Consider the following 26,479-nt stretch of genomic DNA (forward strand, 5'->3'; position numbering starts at 1 on the left):
ATTTTAGAGGAAAAACATCAGTGTCATTTAGCCTCACAATCTCATGTTTACTTGCAAGTACCTGTTTTGGATGGGGCTCCATTTCCTTTGGCCACCCCGACATATACCAGAATACTCATGGTGTCGGAGATTTCAACATGTAGATTACTGGTCCCGAAATCTTGCTCTGGACATGTTGTTATACCTGAACAAACACAGGAACATACAGTAAGGTCCACTGTATAACAAAGAGCACAATAGCACTGTCAGTGACTACAGAAAAGAAAAAATACCGTGGGCGCAGCAGAGGCGAGGACCAAGGTCGGGTCGAATGAAGAAGGAGGGCAGATGTGAGGCAAGGTTCAGATGAGCCTCTGGGTCTGTGTACTCTGGTACCGGCAAAGACTTCATCACATCATGATATCTGAGATGTGCACACAAGATATGCCATTAAAAATAATGTCAGATTTATAAGAATTTGTGTCAAGACGATTATAAAATTAAAATGCATTCTGTTTATTCTTATAATAATGATGACTATAATTCTGTTTATATTGTTTGTAGTGTTGTTTAAAGTTGCTTGTAGGTTTAATAACATTTTGAGCACTCATTTATAGTGAATTCTTTTTTGGGATTTTAATTTTAATTCATTTACTTTTTTGGTCAAATCAAGAAATAATGTAGAGTCTGATGGAAGCGTTAGCAAAATAAAAAGCAATGCCACATTTCTCATCAAAGGAATAGTGCAGTTGGGTGAACTATCCCTTTAACTAGAAGCTAGGAATCTATTTGTCTATGGAGAAATTAATGTGTTTTTAATTCTGGCACTTGTTCCACTCTATTATAGCATGCCCAAGTTCTAAGCTTGTGTAGAGGTGTATTCAAATAGTGGTAAAAGTTTATTCAAATTGAGAAAGCATTAGCAGTACAAAGCGGTATTTTATGCAAATACTGGTGAGGTCTGAAAGACAACATATGCTTCAAATGTTTCCAAGGGTGTCAGTACCTGGCAGGCATGAGTGCCAAAAACTCCTCCCCTGATGGCCAGTCTTTCAGTCTATACACCACTGACTCCCCTTTAGCAGATTTAGGCCTCTCTATGGGTCAAATACACACGCATGCAAATAACATTTAGTCCACAGAGTTAAAGTAAATCATATTCAGCAAATTAGAAATTAATACAGAAATACTAATCTGGATCACTCACTTGACACATCTTCAAAACCATCCCAGAACTCCTTGACCTTGGAGTTTGTGACACTCCCATCTCTGCAATTGTAGAGGTCACTGTGGAGGCTGGAGAACTCACGACTGAAGTGCTCAGGCTTCCACAGATTAGTGTTCAAACTCTTGTGCAATCCAGACACCAGCACTGGCTAAAGAGACATCACACAAACTTCAGCTACAGAATCATACAAAACGAAGATTATTTTTACATTTGAATTGTAAATTAAAAAAAAAAAAAATCATATAAGAAGCCATTTCTAAGTTCAGATATAAACAACTCATATAAAAATTCCCACAGCAACAGTTATTTTTAAGTAATTAAATTCCAAGACGTTTCATCCTGTCATAACATTTTTACAGAAAGTAAAACTGTAATTCCGTGTAATTTCTCTTGTAAGTTAATTTGCTTCTCAACTAGTATCTATAGAGACAGTTAATACTCCACTAGCATGAGATACACAAACCTGCTCTTGTGTCCAGTTTTCTTTGAACAGTCTTTGGTTGCCTTGGTGACGATGATCTTTGAGCCAAAGCAGTCGGTGGTTTCCTAGCCAATCGTGAGGGACAACGGTGTGGGTATCAGCCAATGGGCTTTCGTCAAGCTTCACCCCCTCTGGCCGCTGCCTCATCTCCTCCTCTGGCAGCAAATCCTGATTCAGCCCCGTCCTGGCCATCTTTGTAGCGGGAATCTTATTTTCTACTACAGAAGCAATGATGTCATCCAGGATGTTGGGCATGCGAGTGTTCTGGGTTACCTAAAGAATGAAGCATTAACAAAATTTGTTAAAAAATTACAAGCCGAGTTTAGATATCAACATGTTATATTCTCATTTGTATGATCATGTATATATCAAACCTGTTCCGACATGTTGAAAACTGGTGCAAAGGCACCTCCAGCAGACCCAAGACGTAACTTCCCAGCTGTGGAGGTCAAAAGGTCACGCAATGTTGATCCTTGTTCAGGGCTCACAGACTTCCTACTGTCACACTCTGCCTTCTCTGGATACATATTAAAACATATTTGATGTGTTTTCTTCAGAAAATACACAGTGTGTCAGAATTGTGTTAAAACCAGGTGCAAACAGAAATGACTAGCTCTAAGTAATTTTTCAATGAAAACAAAATGCTGTGCAAAGTGACAAAAGCCACTCAGAACATATTTGATATTCAAAACACTGTGAAGGAGAAAATGAGATTTCACTGTGGGCAGGGCCTACCTGCATGTTGTGAAAAAATAAAACATCTTATTGCGCATTGCTATTTGTGGATATGATTGGTTTGGAACAAACTCAGATTTAAATGGATGATTCAAGTGCAGAATGGATGACTGATCTGTGTTTGGTTTTGTGTGTTTTTGTAGGCACTTCCTTACCTCTTCTCTCAGTGTGCGCTCTCAGTGTGACATTCTGTGAGTTCTTCTGCTGATCTGGAATCTGTCGGCTCTTCAAGTCACTCTGATCTTTGTCTGAAAGCTGAGGTCACACAAACACTTTCACAAAATAGCTATACATTCAACTGTACAGCTTCATATGCATTTAAACACTCCTGTAGCTCAAGCAGTACAGCATGGCTTTAGCAACGTCAAGGTAATGGGTTTGATTCCCAGGAAATGAATGAACTTAATCAACTGTACACCTTGAGTGCAAAATGTAAGTCGCTATTTATAAAAGTGTCTGCCAAATGTAAATATAAATCTAAAGCAAGGGGAGCTACACAAATGTCGTGACTTGCCATAAAATAAATCATCATGTGAAGTTAGAGTCTTACTGGTGAGAGTCCGTTGGTAGTTGCCGTGTTGGGGTTGAGGGTTTTGTTGTCAGTGCAGGGACAATGGGATGAGATTCCAAACTTTTCTTTCATCAAGTGCATAGAGCGCTGCATGTCCGCCAACGCTTAGGGAAAGATGGCAATGCACTATTTTTACTATCAGGTTCACAAGGTGAACAGGGTGTGATATTAAGATACAAATAAGTACACAAACCTACACCAATGCTTACCTGTTTCAGGTACAATCTGAGTAGGCATTAGGTTCTTTAGGTCATGAGGCTGGTTCTTCACGCATCGGACCCAGACATAGAGCTCCCTATCTGAATGACAAAATACGAAAAAGATACAAATTATGTGGAAAGAGACAATGAAAAAACCTGCTGAAAAGACCAGGATGTGTTATGTTTTGGATGCTGATGGCCCCATAAGGATTTTTAACTACCTTAACCATTAACCAAGACTTCCTTGGTCTACATGACTAATGAAAACAGTTCTCCCACACCTTCTGATCAATGACGTTTTGACTTTTTCTTTTCTTTCCACTCCTTCGTGGTAAGGATTTAAAAAAAAAATTATATAGATTGAACTTTCCATCATCCTTTGCTATAATGGAAATCACTATTTTAAAATTTTCTGATTTTTTCAGGTTTTCAATGACTACTGGAATTCTGTTAGCAAGACCATGTTGATCATACCAGCTAATTTTTTAACCCTCGAGACCAAACCAGCATAAACCACCTTGGAGCAGCATGTTAGTCTAAGCTGGCTTCTTCCACAGAGAGGTGAAAAGAAAATGTAATCTTGTAGGTAAATTTAAAATCAATAGTAAAATCTGTGATGAATTTGCAAGTGACCTTTGGATTTCTTCTTCTCCCTGGCTTTGTAGCAGTCCATGCAAACCACAAAGCCACATTTGTGACACGCCCAGTGCATGTTGAAGAGAGTGGCCTCGCATGCATCACACATCTCCCTCACACCTCTCACCGCTCGCTTCCACATGATCTGAGCTGGAGAAAGGAAAAAAGAGAAAAGACAGCAGGGCAAGGTGAAAAAGACAAAATGACAAGGAATAAGAGACTTTGTGTATCCACACAAACGTACTGTCTTTCTTGACCCAGGTGAAAGCAGTGTCCTCTGTCTTTATGAGCTGGCAGAACTTTTCTCCGATGAGCGCAAGGACAGATTTTGATGTCTCAAGGTCCATCTCTCTCTTCTTTTTATCCTCCTCGTCCTCTGAGCTGCCCGTCCACACTGTAACCGCCTCCTCATCTGTCTGCTCAGACACAGAAAACCCGTCCGCACGGACAACGCCATTCTTACTGAACGACAGACTGAAGAGAGAATGGGAAGTATTAGTGTTATGTATGAATTGTGCTGTTCAACTAATGAAATAAGGAAATTTGTCACATTTACCATCTAAACACTGTACAGAAGTTCAGATATTCTTGTTTTCATTAAATCATGGATAATACGATTATTAGGTTTTATGCAAATTTGAGTGCACCCTATCATTAAAGTTGGACTCCACTGTACTTCATGGGAGTTAAATAAATGTTGCATCAATGATGAAACAAACCTGAATGAAGTGCATCACTGGGAGTTCACATATGTCCAAGAACAGTGTTAAACACAAGCCAACAGCATGAAAGACTAACCGTCGGAAGTAGTAAAATCGGCAGAAGACGGGTGAGATGGCAGGCTCCTGAGATTTACGTGAGCGATCCAAGCGACACTCTCGGCATTTCTGCACGTTGGTCCCGATCTCTTTACATGAGTCGTCCTGCAGGAAAGTTTCTCCAGTTTGCTTGAGCTTTCTCACCTTCCTCCAGTCCTTCAGCACAGAGCGAGGGATGCCATCTGAGACAGAAATAACATAGCTGAGATGAGTACACATTTGTATTCTCAGTGTCAGTTTGAATATGCATGATTTGAATTGTCATGGCCTTCATTCCTTCTTCTGAATGCCATGGTGAAACTGAGACTCAATTACATTTCAGCAAAGACACATTATGTGCAATTGTTCAGCCAGTCAATCTTAAGCAGGTTGCTTAAACAGAGCTGCTACATTGAATACTGCAAAGGTTTATTATTTTCCAATTCATTTTTTTTTTCCATAGGCATTTGAGAACAATCTTCTATAAAGACCTATTAGGGTCTGTACAGCTCTATACAGAAAATGAATGGAAATTATTTTATCTTTAATACCAATGACAATGTTTTGATGTTCTAATTATTAATATTCTCTTCAGGCCTACACATACATCAGCATTTAAACAGGTGGAAAAACTCACTGCTGTTAGCGAGCCTCTGTTGAGGCTTATCATTTGCACTTTGCAAAGTTCCATTGGGTTTGGCCTCTTCCTCTTCTTCCTTTTCCTCCTCATCTACTTTCTTCTTCTGGTTGTCATTCGGCTTTATTTTAAAAGAGGACTTAGATGCCCGTTTAAACCTTCGTCCTGATCCACCACTCTCGCTTTCATTGCCGGAGTCTCCTCCACTTTCGCTGTTACCGCTGGACTCTAATGGGCGTTTCTCGCCTCGTTTCTCCCTTTCAGGCTTTATATGTGTAGGGGTTGATCGTTTTTCATTTGCTTTCTTGTCCTCCACAAAGGACTCCTTACACTCCAGCTTTCCATTTCTGTCCAAGACAGGTTTAACATCATCCAAGGAAGACTTCTTGCCTGCTATCACTGGTTTCTCATAGGCTATAACAGATTTTTTGTCCTCTGAATTGAAACTTGTACCATTACTATTAGAATTCCTGTCCTCTAAACTAGACTTCCAGCTGTCTTGAGTAGGCTTCTTGTCCATTATTTTGGACTTTCTGCTGTCTAAGGAGGAATCTTTGTCCTCCTGAGTGCACCAATTATCCACCAGTCCATTCACTTCCTGTTTGATTGGCACAGAGATGCTTGTGCTGGTCAAAGTTACAGCTGTCTTACTGCCATCTAGTGTCTGGGAGGCCGCACTGCCTCTATCTTGCTCAGAATGGCGTGTCAGCCAGGCTTTTTTCAGTTTATGGTAGTTGTTCTGACTGAATTGAACTGACTGGTTGGTTACAGCTGAAGCAGGTATCTGCTCATTGGCTAGCAAACCTTGTTTGGTTGTTGGTGCAGGGCTAGAAGTCCCTGATGCCAGTCTGAGACATTCAGAAGTGCTAGTGTTGAATACAGACTCTTTTTCTCTTTCAGAAGCATGTGTAGAACACACAGTGTGTGTAGAGAGTGTAGTGCAAGTCCCACACCTACTATTTGAGAGGTGAGAGGTATGTTTCATAGCGTTTAAAGGATGTGTAGTGTGTTGAGGCTGAATCATATGTGTGTTAAGTCTAGATTCAGCAGTAACTAGTCCAGCTCTGTGTTTCTTCAGATGAGGGAAGTCTCTAGAAGTGCAACAAGAGGTAGGAGAGGGCTCCATCTTCGGTTGAACGGCTCCACCATCTCTTCTCTTGCAGTGTTCTGCGATTAGGTCTATCCTAGAGCATGTGGCATTCATATTTATTAAGGGGTGTGTCGCTCTGTGACTCGGTTGAGCTGTGTTAATAGGTTTGGTTGTCATGTTTATGGGTGTGTTGAGATCTCCCTTTAGAGCAGTCATGTTGATAGGGTGAACAGTATCCATTGGAGTCCACAGGACACCTCTCTTATGCTGAACATTGCCCTCCTTAGAGTGTGGATTGGACAAACTTTCCAATGACTTTATGTGGCCAGACTGCACCTGGGAAACTGAGCTGTCGGACACTGCGTAATTTATTGTTGCATGTGTGTGACTTGTTGGACGTACAATGACTGACGCAGTGGCCGACTGAGGTTTGACTACACCTCCATTTGTTGTGTGCCCAACACCTACTTTCTCTCTGCCAAACATGACTCCACCCCATTGGTTATCACAGGCCTGTAATGACGTTGCTTTCTCTGGCACAGGTCTTTTACCATCTAAGGTGACATGTTTGAGCTCAGGCAACAGGGTGGGTGGCCTCTGTTGCTTCTGACCTTTTCCAGGCAAACTCATTGGCTGAATGGGTGTGAGAGTAGGTGGGGACAATCTGCCATGTCCAGAATCTTTAGAAACTAAAATGGTTGGTGCCGGAGGGTGGAAAATAGGGGCACGGTGGAGTAAAGGCACGTTGCGTGGACAAGAGGAGACAGAAATGAGAGAAGAGCCTGGCCCCCTTCTCTCCACAGTTGCTACCTCTACTGCTTCCATGGAAGATGCTTTATGTGCAAGTTGCTCTGTGATCTTTCCCAGGAGACCTTCTTCTTTCTCGTGGTGGCGTTTTATGAGAGGCGGAGGTCTGGCTCTTATTGAGACTTGTGAGCTGGAGGAAGTTAAGACAGGGGTAACTGTGTTGCTGGCACTGAGCCTCTCATACAGTTCTTTGCTGGCTGGCACTCTGCGCTGTGGAGGCTTGTTCTCTATGCTGTTGGACAGAGATGTGTAGTAGCTGCTCGGAGTGAGGGTTGGTGTGGGATGGGCCGAATGTGGCCGAGGAGGAAGAGTGTGTCTGAATGCGTGCACATCTCTCTTTCTCTCTCTGTCCATCTCTCTCTCCCTCTCCTTGGAAGGAAGGGCAGATGTGGGGCTTCTAGGGTATCGCGGTTCCCTATCCGAGCCCAGTTTAGCAGTGAATGGTGCCACCTCACTGCTCTCCAGAAGAATGCGCCGGTTCTCTTCTTGGTAGCGGTTGGGTCTCTCACCTGTGAGATCATAAACAACAAGTGGCTGTTTGGTTCGACTTGGAGGCGACTCAGGGGGGACTGGGGAGTAACTCTGCCCATTTTTGCCCAATGCTGCACGGACACGCTCCTGTTCAGACTTGAGGTGAGTGTGGATGAGTGTGCTCTCGGCGACGGCTCTTCTATCCAGCTCTCTAGAAAAAAAGGACAGCAGGAATAAATGTCGAAAAGCTTGTTGCAATTGTCAGTATGTCTGATAAGTAAGATATAATTGACGACGGACCATAGGAATTTAATTGAGAATGAATGCACACAATTAATGCACATCCCAGGTTGGTAATGTGAGTTAATAATTCAACACTTAGATCTTGTTTAAGACAGCCTGAGCCACCATTTCTAGTTCATGAAGAATATGGAAAGTGATATGGAAGTGCAATGCAGTCAATAAGCAGTTATAGAAAATGAATAACACACCGCAACGTCTGTCAGACCATCAGAAAGCAACAGTGTTCTGTAATTAAAGGCACATATGAAGTCAAACAAAAAGTGTGTGCAGGACTGAGCTGGAAACTTACTCTGTGGTTTTGGAGGAGGGCACGCAATGTTGAGTGCTCCTAGATGCTCTCTGAGGGTCCGCACTGGAGGGTCGGATGGGGAGTGGGGGTTGCATCCCTTGACCGTCTGCATTAGTAACAGGGGTGGGTTGAGAAATCCAAGGGCTTGGGGGGTTCTGTTACCACACAGACAAACATACAGAGTTTCAGGCAAATTTATTTATTTATTTTTGGATCGATCTAGAGAAGTCAAAGGACTTCAAAGCTTAGGGAGATAAAAAAGATTGATACACAATGTGCAAGGACGTAAGTCAATCCCCTCCTAGTATACCAGAGAACTCGCATTGATAAACAATCTTGTTTATATCCATAATACATGTAAAGATGAACAGTGGGTTACAGATGACTCAAGGACAGGGGGGGGTGGGGGGTCTTAGTCTGCTGCCTGACTTTCTTTCAGTTCATCATTCTTTTCACCACTTGTTGTGGATTTTTCATTTTCTTGTTCCATAATCTTCTGTCCATCTCTATTTAGCCTGTCACAATGCAAATATACGTCCATAATAACATAACCTGCCTCTTGATGCTTTATCTGGGAATTAAAACTAAACCATGTGATATTACACAACCATCACTGACTTGCATGGCATCCTGAGAAGTCAGGATAATACCCACTATGTCTATAGCAGTATGAGCATAAGGGGAACTCTCTTCCAGCATGCACACCTCAGGGGACATGCTCCGCTTCGTCTAGACATCTCCCTGACAATATGAGCTTTAGATATGATCTCATAAGTACCATAACACCTACAAATATTATAATCTGTACACACAACAGCACTAGGAATAACACAAAGTATGTGCTACCAATACAAGTTTTTGCAACCCATTTTGAAATATAAAAGTCTTAAAATCTACTTTTTAAAAAAAAAAATCCAATAACTGTCTATAATCCACCCATTCTCCAAACCACTTGTCCTATGTAGGGTCACAGGGACGCATCTCAGACCGATGGCAGAGAAACAGCCTGGACACCGACTAAACACATTTACACTCACAGCTACAGAGAATTTAGTTCAGCTATCCTGCATCTCTTTGGATTGTGAGGGAAAATGGAGCACTTGGAGGAAACCCACAAGCATGCAAACTTTACACAGAAAGACCTTCTGGCTACCCACTGAGCCACCCACAAGAGTCATAGGAGCCCTAAAAACCCAGGTCCCCTCAAGCTCTTTATGTGTCAAAGCAACCCACTCTGTACCACAGCCTGACCAGGCTTAATATCATGACTGTTTCTAGAATCTGGTATGTGCATGCTAGAAGTGTGTGAGGACACTTACCCTCCTCACGTTGCTGTCAGAGATACCAGCGCCATCTGGGTGTGTCCATTTGGATGCTTGCAGGCCCAGTCCAGGGTAGCTATGGGCTCCATTGGGGAAAGGAGGCCACAGGAGGGGATAGAGGCCAAGAGGTGCCAGAGGAGCTGCACCAGAGGTCTGGCCCAGGAGAGATGGGTTACCTGAAAGGGCTAAGGGATGGTGGGGAAGTCCCATAGCTCCGATACGAGGATGTCCAGCTAAGAGTGCGCCAGACGGGGGCAGTGCCGGCAGAAGGGATGGAAGGAGGTGCGGGTGAGGGATGGTTGAGTGGGGTGTGCTCAGGGAGCAGAGGGGAGGCTGGGAGTGGAGGGGAATGGGAGAGAGATGTGCAGGATGAGGGGAGGGACTCAGTAGCTTGCTGTGGGAGGAAGTAGGGGTAAGGCTGGGTGAGCTGGAGGAGGGAGATGGTGCTTTCAGGTGGTGTTTGGGGTTTGGGGGTGTGTGAGGGGGCTGGATGTAGGTGGGGTGGGCCTCAAGCTCCGCCCTGACTAAAGCAGGGTCTCTGTATATAGTGAAAGGCTCCTTCCTGTCAACAATGAGGGGACTTTTGGTGGACTTGTCTGGAGTCGGAGTGCGATTAGGTGTACAGGGAGGAGAATGTGTTGGGGTTCTGGATCGGTTTGGGGATGGAGAAGGGGTCCGAGTCAGGACCGGAGTTGCAGAGCAGGTCATTTTCAGATTAGGTGCCATTTTAAGGCTGCTAAGGGTTCTGTCCATAGATTTAGGCAGAGGAGTGTCCTCTTTCAACATCTCTAGAGATGCACTCTGCTTCTGTCTGGACATCTCCTGTACATTCTGAGGTTTCAATATGATCTCGGGAGAGGAGCAAGGACTGGCGTGCACACTAGGCTTATGGGTAGCTTCCAAAGAGATGACAGGTCCATATTCTGCGTTCACAGCTGCTGGAGAACATCTCTGTTTAGAGTCTACATCCTCCTTTTTGCTGCAAGGTTTGACAGGAGAGTGAGGGGATGCACTCCTTGGCTCCTCTTCTACTGTGACCGCAGTGTCATTGCTTGTGGTAATAGCCACAGAATGGAGAAATTCTGACCTCTTGACCTCTGATTGGTTAAACTCTGACCCCCTAGCCTCTGCGTGGGTGAACTCTGACCCTCTGACCTCTGGATCATTTGTCGACATCTCATGCTCACCTTCCGCTCCTTCACACTCCAGAGGTGATGCATGTAGCAGCACACATGTGGTTTCCATGGAGACCAGCTGCTCACTCTCTTGGGATGCCAGCAGCGCAGACACGGCCTCCGAGTCCTCCCGAGACGCCCCCTCAGTCCTGTCCTCTATTTCTGTCGTTCCTCCATCACCTTTCTCATCAGATTTCCCACCACTGACACCAGCAGCACACTCCTGTGCCTCTGTTTTCCTGAATGTCCCATTGCAGGATGCACTAGGGAAATCGGATGGAGGAGTTTTTCCCAATTTTTGAGTCTCGCACTCTCCTAATTGGCCGGGGGAAGGTTCCCCGCCTTTATGGGAGAGGTGAACCTCACAGTCCAATGATCTCTTTGAAGTGTAATGCTGTTTCAGCTGTCTCTTTGATCCTGAATCCGAGGATGAATCCTGCATTCTGCAGCTGGAATTTTCAGAATCAGTGTTCTCAGACAGGTCGGACACCACACTGCTCGCTTTCAACCTCTTCAACCCACATCTTGTTCTCTGCTTGTCATCTTTTTCCTCATCTTCTTTCTTCCTTTTCCTATCACCATTGCTGTTTTTAGATTTGGAAGAATCTAGGATTAAAAAAATATATATAACAAGATCAATAATACTGATTTAGCAAAAGTTCCACAGGTACATCTAAGATTCTCATTGACACTTGTCAATGAGAATCAGCACTCCATATCAAGTCTCATCAGCACTCCATATCAAGCTAATGCCATAAATCTGAATCCAGCTAAATGTAATTTAACACAGATGGAGCAGATAATATCATCATAATCATTATCCATGGCTACAGCTCACCTCTTCCCTCATCACTCCTCTTTCCGTCCCTCATTCCTTCTTTTTCATCGTCTTCCATGCCGCAGTTCTGTGCGCTCAGCACAGATTGCTGCTGCACTGGCCTGGAGATGCACACCTTCAGCACAGAAACAGAGTGTGCTGTTAAACTGCAAGATGTATAAGCAATCTGCTGTCATGCATTTGGAAGAGTATTAAAGTCTTTACCTGTTCATTTGTTGTAGTGTTATTTGATATGCTTTCTGTGCCCTGGAAGACACAAATACAAACATTTACGGTAACACTTTAGTATAGGGAACACATATTCACTATTAACTACAACCTTTCCCTCAATAAATTCCTAATTTACTGCTTAATAATAGTTAGTAAGGTAGTTGTTAAGTTTAGGTATTGGGTAGGATTAAGAATGTAGAATGAGGTCATGCAGAATAAGGCATTAATATGTGCTTAATAAGTACTAATAAACAGCAAATATTCTAGTAATATGCAACTAGTTAAAAGACCCTAAAATAAAGTGTTACCACATTTACTTAGCTATTTAAATGAGGACAAACCATAGACTTCTATTGCTATAAAGTCAATACTAAAGCTAATTATAAATGCTATTAACCCTAACTGAAAACTTTTTCTGTATCCCTAACCCAGTGGTTCTCAGACTTTTTTGCTTGTGTCCCCCTTTAAACCTTTAAAAAACTCCGGCAATCAGCAGTTTTTTCATTCTGTGTTGCTGGTGAAACGTTTAAACATATATAACAATAAGAGAGAATAACAGAGCAGAACTTTTCATTTAAATAAACAAACAAACAAAAGAAAGTAATTATTTCAGTGATGCTGATTTGTATGAACAATATATAATCAGTGGCTGCAGTGAGCTCTTTTGACGGCTGCCTCACGAGCTCAGCTTCTTGTACGTCTTCTCGCTGGAACACGGCAGGGGAGCGGCGAGTTCACAATAGCAGCATGTGATGCAGTCTGTTGAAGAGGTGCTGTTCTACAGTGAGGATCATCTATATCGGGCTTGTTCAGATGGTGCGAAGTCAACGGGTTGAAGAAGAAAGATTTGGAGGAATTGGCATTTGGTGCCACTTTGTAAGACAGAGAGCCAATCGCCACTCAAGCACTTGAATGCCTTTGCCACGGCTGTTTTAATTTTTTGTTTTCTTTTTCTGCAGATCTCCCGCACCCCCACCTATACCCCACACTTTGAGAACCACTGCCCTAACCAAACACTTTTTTACAATGAACATATCCTGATATGTCCCAAAGAAAAGTTTTCAAATTTACCATACTTTAAGGGGCAATTTTGGCCCAAAACTATGTAAAAAAAAAAAAAAGATCATCTTTACTCACAAGAAAAATCCTATTGATCTTGGTGATGTATGATTTGTGTTTTGAGTTGTCTCCCATTAGCAAGGAGTGGGTGATATCATCTAGTAACACCACATGAACCAGCGACGGATCTACATTCACAGTCTCTCGAACCTTTTGAAGATTAAAAAAAATAACCTTTATATAAAACATATTTTTACATTATGTAACTATACGCAACATGATATATATGTGTGTTTATGTGGTCTCACCTGGTCAGTCATGACAGCAACAGTTCTATTGTTCTGGTCGTGATGTGTGATGACTCCAGGAAGCCACTGGGTTTTGGACTCCTGTCTGAACACTTTCACTCTAAGGCCCTTAAGAGAACAAGCACCTGTCGCACAAAATCAAATATCACACATATTGTAGCAAACAACTAACATTGATTTTACAAAACATCTTACTCTAAACCTTAAATCACCATTGAGATAATCAAATCATGAAAACACTCATGAAACTCTAGCTCTTGAATGAAGCAAATCGTTATTTATAAAATGGATGATTCTGAAATGTGTTTGTCAGCACTCATATTAATGCACCAGTACTTACTACAGTAAGGTTAATAAAGTATATAACTTGGCAAAAGAATTAGTTATAATTATTATTAATAAAATTAATTAATGAATTTATCAAACATTGTTGACTTTTATCATATTTCTGTTGCGACTGTTTTACTATTACCATTGCTGTTAACATTATTTTCATTGCTAAAAATACTGTAATGCATGGCATCTTGTGACTGTTTGCCGACCTAAAAAATAAATGGTTTGGACTGTAAATTTTAATTGGATTAATCGCATTCAAAAATGTGATGCACATGATTTAGATTTTATATGATCCCACATTTACACCATCTCCTAACCAGACATGATGCACTAAGATGCTAATGATAAGCAATTTGTCTGTCCATATTAGACACGAGACTACAAGCCACAACAACATCAATCACAAATCTCAGCCAATCAGAAGAGTGTGTGGGCAGAGTCTCTCTGCAACATTCACAATGAAATTATATACTAAAATGAATAAAAATTAAACCATTTTAACATTGTTAAAGGGTTAGTTCACCCAAAAATGAAATTTCTGTCATTAATTACTCACCCTCATGTCGTTCCACACCCGTAAGACCTTCGTTCATCTTCAGAACACCAATTAAGATATTTTTGGTAAAATCCAACGGCTCAGTGAGGCCTCTATTGATAGCAAGACAATTAACACTTTCAATGCTCAGAAAGGTACTAAAGACATATTTAAAACAGTTCATGTGACTACAGTGGTTCAACCTTACTGTTATGAAGACTGTTACGAGAATACTTTTTGTGCGCCAAAAAACAAAATAACGACTTTATTCAACAATATCTAGTGATGGCCGATTTCAAAACACTGCTTCATGAAGCTTCGAAGCTTTACAAATCTTTTGTTTCCAATCAGTGGTTCGGAGCGTGAACGTCACGTGATTTCAGTAAACAAGCTTCGTTACGTCATAAACATTTTGAAATTTCAATGGTTCATGTGACTTTGGCAGTTTGATACGTGCTCCGAACCACTGATTCGAAAGAAATGATTCGTAAAGCTTCATAAAGCAGTGTTCTGAAATCGCCCATCACTTGATATTGTAGTTTTTTTTTGTTTTTTGGTGCACAAAAAGTATTCTCGTCGCTTCATAACATTAAGGTTGAACCACTGTAGTCACATAAACTGTTTTAAATATGTTTTTAGTAGCTTTCTGGGCATCTGAATATGTTAATTATCTTGCTGGCAATGGAGGCCTCACTGAGCCATCAGATTTGATCAAAAATATCTTAATTTGTGTTCTGAAGATGAATGAAGGTCTTACGGGTGTGGAACGACATGAGGGTGAGTAATAAATGACAAAATTTAAATTTTTGGGTGAACTAGCCCTTTAACAATAGATATTAATTTACTATGTATGTAAATACAATTTTTGTCATGGAATACACTTGTATATTCACAGATTTCACAGTTTAAACATTCCTGTTTCCTTTCATTTATTTTACATATCTGAGGTTATCCATTATTGCTTTCATTATGGATATTGCAGTCATGCACAATGATATTCAAACTACAATTAAACTCTTTTACGATTATACAACACACATAATCAGTACCTGTGATTATCATTGACATTTGACACAGTTTGTATGTCCCTGTTCCCAGTCAGAAATTGAAACCATATATATATATATATATATATATATATATATATATATATATATATATATATATATATATATATATATATATAAAATTAGACTACCCTGTAAATTTTTGTATATCGCAGTCATGGTTGGTTGGGACAAAAAGAGATACCTTTTACTGTGTGTCACGGCCTCTGGAGTTGGGCTAATGAATTTAATAACATTTGTTTATTTTGATTAATATTAATACATGTAAACTCTCAAAAAGTAGGATTTTTTAACATTTGGCAGGTTTTTTTTAACATATTGCTCTGCCTCAGATTGTGCCTGAGGAAATCTTTGCAACGGCCTCACGTGGTTTACACCTTTATTTGAATCCAGTCAAACATGAGTGTCAGCACTGATGAAGATACTCAATATGTAAAATCCTCTGTGTACTCAAGCAAACAGAATACACTGAGCAAAGATGTTTGACAATAAGTCTTCAAACAGTCGACTCTGAGTTTATCAGATTACTTAAGCATCCTTATCAGTCACAGATACCAAGAACAAACCAAATCACAGGATCTTCACACAACCAACATTAGAAAGATCTTTCCGTTGGAGAATCGAAAGCAGAGAAAATGTAGACATGAATACCTTGCTGAAGAATGTTCTGGAATTGGTTCTGTTTGAGCCAGGCCTGGACCTGTTCCTGCAGAGATGGATCATCTCTCACAGCCGGATTTCCATCGCCCACTTCATCCTTTAACAGCAAAACAACACAGCTTGAGACAAGTTCTGGTTTTCTTCCCTTTTTTGAGGAGTGCTAAAGATTTTATCTGCAATGATCATACTGAAAGCTCCAGAAGAAAAGATGAAGATGAAGGAAAGCAACAGTTGCACACCAGACAGCTTCAGATGGGGGAGGGATGACAGAGAGAGACAGCGAGAGAGAGCACACACACACACACACGCGCACACACGCGCACACGCGCACACGCGCACACACACACACACACACACACACACACACGGTATTACTCATCCATGCACACAATAGACACACCTCCTCACTGTACACACACACACACACAAGACTGGAAATTACGTAACGGTAGTGTAGTGTGGATATTTAAGCTGAACTCCAGCTGAACTCCCAAAACCTCTGCCTGTTACACACATAAAGCGCATAAACACAGGAAACACAGAAACTAGATATTATTTCCAAAAAACTATTACATCACACATCGCTCTCTTTCTGTCACTTGAAAACACACTCACTCACACACGCTCTCTATTCACCTGTACTTTTTCTTCTTCTCAGGATTCAGGTTTATCTCTTGTAAACTTCTTTTTTGTAACACTATAAGCTACTCAATACATGTGCCCAAAGAAAATAAAAAGAAAATGATCGTTACTAATTAATAAATATCAATTAATAATATTAATAAAAATATATATTTTTAAAAATATGCATAATAATAATGATTAATATTATTATTATTATTATATAAATATACTACATTCATCAATAAAATTAATAAGTAATAACATTTATTACATATTAAACATTATATAATTAGTATTTATTGCATTTATTATTTATCAATAAAAATTTGCATATTATACATTTTAAAATTATTATTAGAATCATAATTTTATTTTATTTTTATGTTCTATTATGTTAATTAAAACTTAATAAATTAAATAAAGCACTTTGTATTACAGGATTAGTTCACGTCTGAATGAAAATTTCCTGATAATTTACTCACCCCCATGTCATGCAAGGTGTTCATGTCTTTCTTTCTTCAGTCGAAAAGAGATCAAGGTTTCTGAGGAAAACATTTCAGGATTCTTCTCCATATAGTGGATTTCAGTGGGGTACAACGGGTGGAAGGTCCAAATTACAGTTTTAGTGCAGCTTCAAAGGGCTCTACACGATCCCAGACGAGGAATAAGGGTCTTATCTAGTGAAACGATCAGTCATTTAAAAAATAAATAAATAAATAAATAAAATAATAATATATACTTTTTAACCACAAATGCTCGTCTTGCACTGCTCTGCGATGCGCCACGCATTACGCTGAAAGGTCACGCGTGACGTAGGCGGAAGTACCGCGGTAGGGTGAAAAACTTTATCTAATTTTCTTCTCCAACTTCAAAATCATCCAATATCGTTGTTTTCCCTTTTTTTTTGTAAAGGGTGTTTGGCTTAATCTTTGCACGTTCGCTTTGTAGACACTGGATCGGTACTTCCGCCTACGCCACGCATGATCTTTCCAACATGATTACGCAATGCTTGGTGCATTGCAGAGCAGTGCAAGACAAGTATTTGTGGTCAAAAGTATATACATTTTTAATTTTTTTAGAAAATGATCGATCGTTTTGCTAGACAAGACACTTATTCTTCGTCTGGGATCGAGTAGAGCGCTTTGAAGCTGCACTGAAACTGCAATTTGGACCTTCTACCCAGTGAACCCCCACTCCATGAGAAGAGATCCTGGAATGTTTTCCTCAAAAACCTGCTTAATTTCTTTTCAACTGAAGAAAGAAAGACATAAACATCTTGGATGACATGGGGGTGAGTAAATTATCAGGAAATTTTCATTCAGAAGTGAACTAATCCTTTAAGCACAGACAAAGATGAGTGGACCAGTTAAGGAAGACTTGCATAGATCTTTTTTGATTTCTTGTATTTTTTTTGTTTTTTTGTGGGTGAAAAAGCAGTCAAATCCAATCAGTTATCAGCACTCTCTCTCTCTCTCTTTCTCTGTCCATCAGTCTTCATCTAGCTAGTCTAATGCCTCAGTCCAATTTCTCCTGTGTGACTCGTATATGGCTGACCCCAGAGTCTGCATCATCATTTGCCCTTTCTCTCTCTCTCTTACACACACACACACACACGCGCGCATGCGTGCATAGCGCGGCTCAGGTGAGAGAACAAAAATCTTTCACAGCAAAACTGATCTGTTTGAAGTGACTTCCAACTGACAGAAACAGCCAAACTAAAGAAACAAATGATACTGATTGTGCTGATGTTTATCCAGCATGACACATTTATCAATGTGTGACAGAAACTGCTCTTGATTTTAGAGATACACAGAAGCAGATAATATCAGGCACTACTGTATGTTTGTAGATACTCTGTCTCTATGCAATGCCAAGGGGTTGTATCAGGTGAAAACAAATTTTCCTTGACCTTTTACAATAGAGTTAAAAGATCAGAATGTCCATGAATATTCATACATTTGCAATTTAATTTCTTTATAAATTACTTGCCATCGTAATGGTAACTAGTCATAACATTAAAGCAATTATTTGCTTCTGATATCAGCAGTATCAAAAAATAAAAACATGTATAAAGAAATCTGATGCAATGTGAGCAGAACTAAATGTAAAACTGCAATCGAGCCATAACAGATTTCAGTGTGCAGGTGTATTTTTGCCACCCTTATCTTGAATTTAGGGGGCATTTTTCTTCATTTTTGTGCCATTTATGCCCTAAGCCCTCGTTAATTTCAGACCCTGTTAACTTTCAGCAAAAATAACTATAATAATATATATCTATTGTAATGGACGATAAAAATTACTGATATTTTGATATAAGATTTTGGTCATCTCACCCCTTAACATTAACAAGAGCTCACCGCAGTACAGCAAAGAAAGCTGCTGCTGCCCAGCTGTGTAGGTGTGATCCAAATGTGTGTGTGTTTAACGGGTTCTAATAATATCAGTGTGTGTGTGTGTGTGTGTGTGTGTGTGTGTGTGTGTGTGTGTGTGTGTGTGCGAGCGGCCATCTCTGATTACTATCTGCCCTTGCATAGCAAACATAAGGCGGTGTGTGTGTAAGAGAGCAGACTGCATGAGAGAGGGATCGAGAGAGAGAAGGGGAGCAGGACAGAGAGAGAGAGAGAGAGTGTGTGTGTGTATTACTCATCCGTGCTTCAGTTCTCAGGACGAAGGGAAGACATGATTTATTCATTTACCCACAGGCAGGTTTTGATCTCTCTCTCTCTCTCTCTGGCTCAGACTGTCTTTCTTGTCTCGCTCACACAAACATACACAGTCTCTCTCTCCGTCTCTCTCTCCCCCGCTGTTTCTGTGCCTCTCTCACCTCGCACTCTATTTCTCTCTTTGACAAACACACACACACACACACGCACACACACACACACACACACACGCACACACGCAGCTCTGCTTCACTGGGGGGGGGGGGGGGGGGGCGAATGGAGGAGGAATGAGAGAGGAGATAATAAGACGGGGGGATGAGGGAGGTGTGATTGGAGAGAGCGTTATGTGGGCAGGATGAAGGGCAAATTGAGCTAACGATGATGGTAAGGTTAATTAGTGTTAATTAGCATGTTACAGCACGGCTTCCTTTGATTGGTGGGCTGGTTTTCCTGCTTTTAAAGTTCTCTAAACAATCTGAAATTCACTCACTATGTCAATCAAGACAAACAAACACACACATACATAGTCAAACTTGCTCTGAAAATAAAAGCGTCTCTGCATTTCCCTCATACATATGGAACACACACATACACACAATACACAATCACAATCTCATTAACCCCCAAAAACCTGAGCGCACACACCTCAGCTGACCTAAACGAGAGGAATGAGATGAAGGCACGAGTGCAGAGAAACACAGTGACTCAAACACACACTCCAGAGAACGAGTGACGCACCGCAGGACAGAATGAACATGACGATCAGAAAATGAGATCTATTAATAATGAATTTCATTTATTCTGTTTATTCTTTATCTAATTTAACAGTATGTACGGATATTTTAACTACAGATGGTCTGTAACTGCGAAGGCTGTGTTAATGTTCACAACTGACATTATGACAGCCACTTTTTTCAAAAGAGCATAAAATTATCTCCATTTACGGTAATAAAATTGAACCCTGGTCTTGAATATTCCAGGTAAAATACAAGCTGTAGCTCACACAGTAGAGCATGGCGCTGCCAAAGCCAAGGTCAAGAGTTTGATTCCTAGGGAATGCATGAACTGATATTGAATGCAATATGAGTCTCTTTGGGTATGAGCATCAACTGCATATGAAATGAAATGAAATGGAATGTGAAGCTCTATTAACAACATGCGTGATATTCTGTTGACTGCCAAAGGCAATTACTCAGACTCATACCTCAGTGTGTAAAAACAGAAATGTGTTGACAGTTATGAACGTATGATGGTTAACTTGTATGATTAACATTAGTACGGCCGCATCTGAGGCAGTAAGTGCATCGAATTACGTTTTCGTCAACTTACAGGTTATGAAGTTTATTGCAGATGTAGCTATGTGGGAGCTCAGTTTTTTTTTCAAAATTCATTTCAAAACAAAAACGCACTAGTGTAAACGGGGCCTAAAATGTGAGCATACATTTACTAATTTTCTTCTCCTGCGTACTATTCTTCTGTATTACAGAATGGCAGCACAGCTGAAAGGTTTGTTTGCTTGAATTGCGCCCTCTACTGTACAGGTGTGAATATGCATTTCCTTCAGCCTGAGGCTTATTCATTTCACTTTTGGTGTGAAAGAGCCTTTACATTTGCCAAAAATATAACTTTTTTGTTGTTATAAAAACAAACAACCCAGCCCAAATGAGAAAAAGTAACGCAAAAGTAACGCAACACATTACTTTCCATAAAAAGTAACTAAATAATGCAATTAGTTACTTTTTTAGGGCGTAACGCAATATTGTAGTGCATTAGTTTTAAAAGTAACTTTCCCTAACACTGGTTATGACAGTTATGACAATTAAAAATGAATGTTTGTAGCCACAGTTTAGTCTTGAGGTTTAGAGGTTTAATTCCAGTTTCAATCAAAGTTTGATCATTTTCTCCACTGTCGTTTCTATGTTCTACAGGATGTGAGGTGAGACAGACCGCGCTGCTGCACGAGAGACAGACAGGATGGGCTGATAGAGTCATGCGAAGACTAAGAGTGAGATGACCTCAGTCTAGCACACAGCCAAAGCATCACCACGGCAACATGTGCAAGAGAGACATCAGGCTGATCCAACTATTGCATCAGGAAGAGAGAGATGGGGGGGGGGGGGGAGATGGAGAGAAAGAAAGAAACAGAGAGAAGGAGGGAGAAAAACTGTCATACAGACAGATTATTGAAAAGGATGAGCTAGTGTGTTTGTGTAGCATGTACAGAGAAAGATCATAACTGGAGAGCAGAAAGCAAGAAAGAGAATAAACAACCTTGTGCTCCTTCCTATGGCAAGAACAGCCACACACACACACACACACACCCAGAGAGAGATACAGAGGATTAGAAATAGATGATGCCGAAAAGTGCTTCACTGAATTCAAATTTGAGAGGAAGAGAGAAGGAAATGTGCATGTTATGAGAGGAGAGACAGAAAGACTTGATTGAGAGGGACAGAGAGAGAGAGAGAGAGGGTGATGAAGTAGATGAGATAATGACAAACAGAGGAGAGTGAGTGAGAGAGGAAGTATGGAGGCGCAGACTGACACACACAGAAAGAGTGCTCATAAAAATCAATGCAGGAGTCTGAAGACCTGTCCTTCAGTAAGAGAAGAACTGAGAGTGTGAGATCAGACACAGACAGAGAGAGAGAGAGAGGTGCCCTTTCCTCTTAAATAAGAAACCCTGAACTATATCACTGTCAAATGTACAGAAATATCTACAAGCCATCTTATGCTGTCTCTTGCCGTGTCGACAGCAACAATTGTGTGTGTTTGGGGCGAGATTCTCTGAATAGCAGACGGTGGAAGCAGCCAAGAAACCTGTTTGAAAACAATCATATTTTTCTAATTGTTGATGATAGTGGCACAACAATTACAAACTTTATTTGAATGAGAGGATCATGTTGTCTATATTACCAATGAAACTAGATTAAATGCACCATATTACAATATTTGTGAATGTCTTAAATTATTGTGAATGATTAATGCATGTTAAATAAATATTAATAATAATAATAATAATATTTACCAGTAACATGATCATTTTACATCCATCCCATCAAATCCCAATAAATAAAATTATTGATGCACACATATTGAACAGAAAACGTGGCTTATACCAATAACCAATAATTAGTTTTATGTTATGACTGATAACTGATATGATTATGATATAAATCTATACCGTTTTGCCCTTTTGGATAAAAGATCCAACTTTTATTTAATTCTACTGATCTATTGAGTGTAATAATCAATAGAGTAGAGTGGAATATAGCAGCATTGAATGCAACATAGTAGAATAGAGTGGGGTGGAATACAGTAGAATAGAACAGAATAGAATTAGAGTAGAGTAGAGCATAGAGTAGAGTATAGCATGGTGTAATAGAATAGAATAGAATAGAAATAGTATAGTATAAAATAATAGAATAAAACATGGAGAGTGAAGCACAGTAATAAAATAACAGAAGAGTGTAATGTACAGTAGAATGGAGAACAGCACAATAGAATAAAGTAGAGCAGAGTGGAATACAGTAGCGTAGAACAGCGCAGAGTAGAATAGTGGAAAAAAAAGTGGATGAGATAACACTTCTGAAATCTGGTATAGAAAAAAAGTGCACCAATTAAACTGTAAAAATAAGCCCCGATATTGATCTGTTTCCAATATACTGATGCTAATAATGCAAGAATACAGATTTTTATATACAAAGACTCTTTTCACTCATAAAGGCTGTTTCATATTGTACATGCAAGTAATGGCTTATTTAGAAACAATTTTTATTATTATTATATAATTTACAGGCTAATTATTTTTAAAGGTCTATTTTTAAAGCTTTATTTAAGCAAGATAGTTAATAAGAGCGAAAGAGAGAAAATTAATAAATAGAGTGAAAACTGAAACATAAAGAAGGTGAAAAAAAATTTATGAAACAGAGATGGAAAGCAGCTTTTCTTGTGTGTGTGTGTGTGTGTGTGTGTGTGTGTGTGTGTGTGTGTGTGTGTGTGTGTGTGTCTGTGTGTGTGTGTGTGTGTGTGTGACTAAATGTCCCCACAAGGATAGTAAAACCTGAACAACATTTTGGTCCCCATGAGGAAAAACAGCTTATATTAAATTATGAATTTTTTGAAAATGTAAAAACGCAGAATGTTTTCTGTAAGGATTCTCTAAGGGTTAGGGTCAATGTAAAGTTTATACAGTATAAAAATCATTATGTCCATAGAGACTTTTGTAAAACACCAAAACCCAACACGTGTGTGTGTGCGTCTAGATTGAGGGTGGCTGACGCACAGCCCAGTGTCTCTCTCACCACAGCCTCAAAAGGGAAAGTGTTCCACAGAGCCTAATGGAAACCACTCTGCCTGCTTTTCCCTTCAGTAAACCTCTCCCCCTTCTCTCACTTACTTCAGTCTATCTCTGTCATACACAAGAATACACACTCACTCACGCAGGCAAACACACTGTTTGGAGCTTCCTAAAAACAGCTGCACTGTTCTCATTTCAGCGTAACAGGTCAACAGTGCTTAACCCTTCCCTCTAAACACACACACACACACACACACACACACACACACGTCCTCTTCATTACTCATCCACTCACATACTTTCTCACACACACACACGCCCCTTAACATGTACTAAGTAAAAACACAGCTTTGAGTTGTCAAGGAAACAGCAATAAATACACAGTGCTCCATCCATGCTCCATTTTCCCTGATAGATCTCTCTCACTCTTTCTCTCCACCTTTATCTCTTTTTGTCTCTGTCCCTCTCTCTCTCTCCCTCTCTCTCTCTCTCTCTCTCGCTCTCGCTCTCTCTCAGGCTGCTCAGTAATTTACTCACGTCTTAGAGCTCAACATTCAGAGCTGTGGGTAATAGAGCAGTGGAGAGAAACACAGTATAGTAAGTAGAGCAAAGAGTAAAGTTGAACATAAAAGGAACAGTATAGTGTAGTACAACTTAATAAAGTAGAACAAAATAGAATGAATACAGTAGCATCTAATAATACAGAAGAGAAAAAAGATGAGTACAAGTGGAAAAGAACAGATTGGAGCACCGTAGATTAGAATAGAAGAGAGTGTTGCACAGAATATAACAGAATAGAATTCAGTCAAGGGCAGTAGAATAAAATACAACAATACAGAAAAAGGGGAAGAACTGAATAGAAAGACTGGAGTAGAATAGAACAGAGTGATAAAATAATACAATAGAAATAGAGTGGAATAGAGTAGCATTGAACAGAACAGTGGAATAGAGTGGAGTACAGTAGAACAAAACAGAATGGAAATAGTGTGGAGTGCAGAAAAACAGAATAGAACAGTAAAGTATAGCATAGAAAATAGCATAACAGAATAGTAAAATATAATAAAACATACGGAGAGAGTGGAGCACAGTACAATTAAACAAAAGAAGATTGTAAAGTACAGTAGAATGGAGAATAGTAGAGTGTAGTACCATAGAATGAAATCGAATAGAATAAAATTAATAGAGCAGAGTGGGTAGTGTAGAATAGATTGAAGTGAGAAAAACAGAATAAAATAGAGTATATAAGAAAAGAATAAATGAGCAGAGTTGAGTGGAGTTCAAGTAGGTACATACAACAGAGAAGAAAAGAACAGAGTGCAGTTGCACAGAATTAGAATGGACTTAAATAGAACAGAAGAATAGAGTAGAACAATAGAATAAAGTGGGCACAAACAGAACAGACAGAGTTGAATATAACTGAGTACAGTGGAGTACAGTAGAATGAAACAGAACAAACAGTAGAACAAAAAGAACAAAGCCGAGTGGGGTAGAGCAGAATAGACAGAATAGAGAAGAACAGAACAGAATATAGAGTAGAAAAGAACAGAATTAATGAGCAGAGTTGAGTGAAGTTCAAGCAGGTACGTACAACAAAAAAACAATAGAACATAGTAGAGTACAGAATACAGTGCAGTAGAACAGAATAGAATAAAGTGGCCAGAAACAGAACAGACAGTGTAGAATATAACTGAGTACACTGGAGTACAGTAGAAATAGAAATAGAACAAAAAGAACAGAGCTGAGTGGGGTAGAGCAGAATTGATAGAATAGAGAAGAACAGAACAGAATAAAATAAAGTAGAAAATAACAGAATTAATGAGTAAAGTTGAGTGGAGTTCAAGTAGGTATGCACAACAGAAAAGAATAGAATATAACAGAGTACAGTTGCACAGAATTAAAATGGACTTAAACAGAACAGAATACAGTACAGTAGAATAGAATAGAGTAGAACAGAATAGAATAAAGTGGCCAGAAACAGAACAGACAGTGTAGAATATAACTGAGTACACTGGAGTACAGTAGAAATAGAAATAGAACAAAAAGAACAGAGCTGAGTGGGGTAGAGCAGAATTGATAGAATAGAGAAGAACAGAACAGAATAAAATAAAGTAGAAAATAACAGAATTAATGAGTAAAGTTGAGTGGAGTTCAAGTAGGTATGCACAACAGAAAAGAATAGAATATAACAGAGTACAGTTGCACAGAATTAAAATGGACTTAAACAGAACAGAATACAGTACAGTAGAATAGAATAGAGTAGAACAGAATAGAATAAAGTGGCCAGAAACAGAAAAGACAGTGTAGAATATAACTAAGTACAGTGGAGTACAGTAGAAATAGAAATAGAACAGAGTAGAACAAAAAGAACAGAGCTGAGTGGGGTAGAGCAGAATTGATAGAACAGAGAAGAACAGAGCAGAGTAATATACAGTAGAAAAGAACAGAATAAATTAGCAGTTGAGTGAAGTTCAAGTAGGTATGTGCAACAAGAATATAATTCATTAACAGAAAAGGACAGAACAATAGAATAAAATGGACAAGAAAAGTAGAAGTAGAATTCAATTAAGTACAGTGAAGTAGAGTAGAATTAACTAGAACAGAACAGAATAAAATGTGGGATCAGAGTAGAGTATGGTCGTGGTTTTGAGGCTGTTCCTCACAGAACTGCAGCATTCAGAACACATCAGTGTCATGTGCCAGTGCTTTATCCAGACACTCACTCTCTCTAATGCTTTCCCTCCCTCTGTTCTGTGTTTCTTTCTCACAGCCTCACAGTTCCCTCCACACACACACACACACACACACTCCCACACACACACACAGATGAAAGAGAGGGGGTCTCTCTTTTATCATCCATCCACAGCAATCAGAGACTGGGAGTGATGAAATGATGCAGTGGTGTGTGTGTGTGTGTGTTTCTTCACATCTCACAGTGAAAGTAAACAGTTTTACGCAGAGGACTACAGTCCTGTGTGTCACTGTGTCTTCTTCTGCACTAAATTATATGATTGCTCCATGTGATTATGATAAACAAACACAGCCTGCAGGAGTATTTAAAGGCGGAGGAGCATGTGTCTACAGCTAATTACACACCCCTTACAAAAACACACACTCATACACTGCTGAATTCACCATGAGAATACTCTCTAAAACACACT

At 39.9% G+C, this 26,479-nt stretch overlaps 1 protein-coding gene across 3 annotated transcripts in view; it reads right to left on the reverse strand.

Annotated features, from left to right (window-relative positions):
* Window positions 1–26,479, reverse strand: part of jmjd1ca (jumonji domain containing 1Ca) — a 63,687-nt gene that overhangs the window by 2,764 nt on the left and 34,444 nt on the right. The window contains exons 4-23 of one of the 3 annotated variants that reach the window (XM_051867599.1): window positions 15,726–15,831; window positions 13,137–13,261; window positions 12,907–13,038; window positions 11,764–11,805; window positions 11,560–11,674; window positions 9,544–11,327; window positions 8,225–8,379; window positions 5,265–7,843; window positions 4,629–4,830; window positions 4,075–4,304; window positions 3,828–3,980; window positions 3,204–3,293; window positions 2,974–3,098; window positions 2,579–2,678; window positions 2,063–2,205; window positions 1,671–1,961; window positions 1,187–1,355; window positions 986–1,076; window positions 273–403; window positions 62–184 (exon numbers count right to left, since the gene is read on the reverse strand). In XM_051867599.1, coding sequence (XP_051723559.1) covers window positions 62–184; window positions 273–403; window positions 986–1,076; window positions 1,187–1,355; window positions 1,671–1,961; window positions 2,063–2,205; window positions 2,579–2,678; window positions 2,974–3,098; window positions 3,204–3,293; window positions 3,828–3,980; window positions 4,075–4,304; window positions 4,629–4,830; window positions 5,265–7,843; window positions 8,225–8,379; window positions 9,544–11,327; window positions 11,560–11,674; window positions 11,764–11,805; window positions 12,907–13,038; window positions 13,137–13,261; window positions 15,726–15,831 — 6,886 coding nt within the window. Of the gene's footprint in view, window positions 1–61; window positions 185–272; window positions 404–985; window positions 1,077–1,186; window positions 1,356–1,670; window positions 1,962–2,062; window positions 2,206–2,578; window positions 2,679–2,937; window positions 3,099–3,203; window positions 3,294–3,827; window positions 3,981–4,074; window positions 4,305–4,628; window positions 4,831–5,264; window positions 7,844–8,224; window positions 8,380–9,543; window positions 11,328–11,559; window positions 11,675–11,763; window positions 11,806–12,906; window positions 13,039–13,136; window positions 13,262–15,725; window positions 15,832–26,479 lie in introns of those variants that run through there. The other 2 variants (XR_007925850.1, XM_051867600.1) reach the window with 2 other exon arrangements.

This window comes from Ctenopharyngodon idella, chromosome 17 (genome assembly GCF_019924925.1).
Source record: "Ctenopharyngodon idella isolate HZGC_01 chromosome 17, HZGC01, whole genome shotgun sequence".
Taxonomy (NCBI): domain Eukaryota; kingdom Metazoa; phylum Chordata; class Actinopteri; order Cypriniformes; family Xenocyprididae; genus Ctenopharyngodon; species Ctenopharyngodon idella.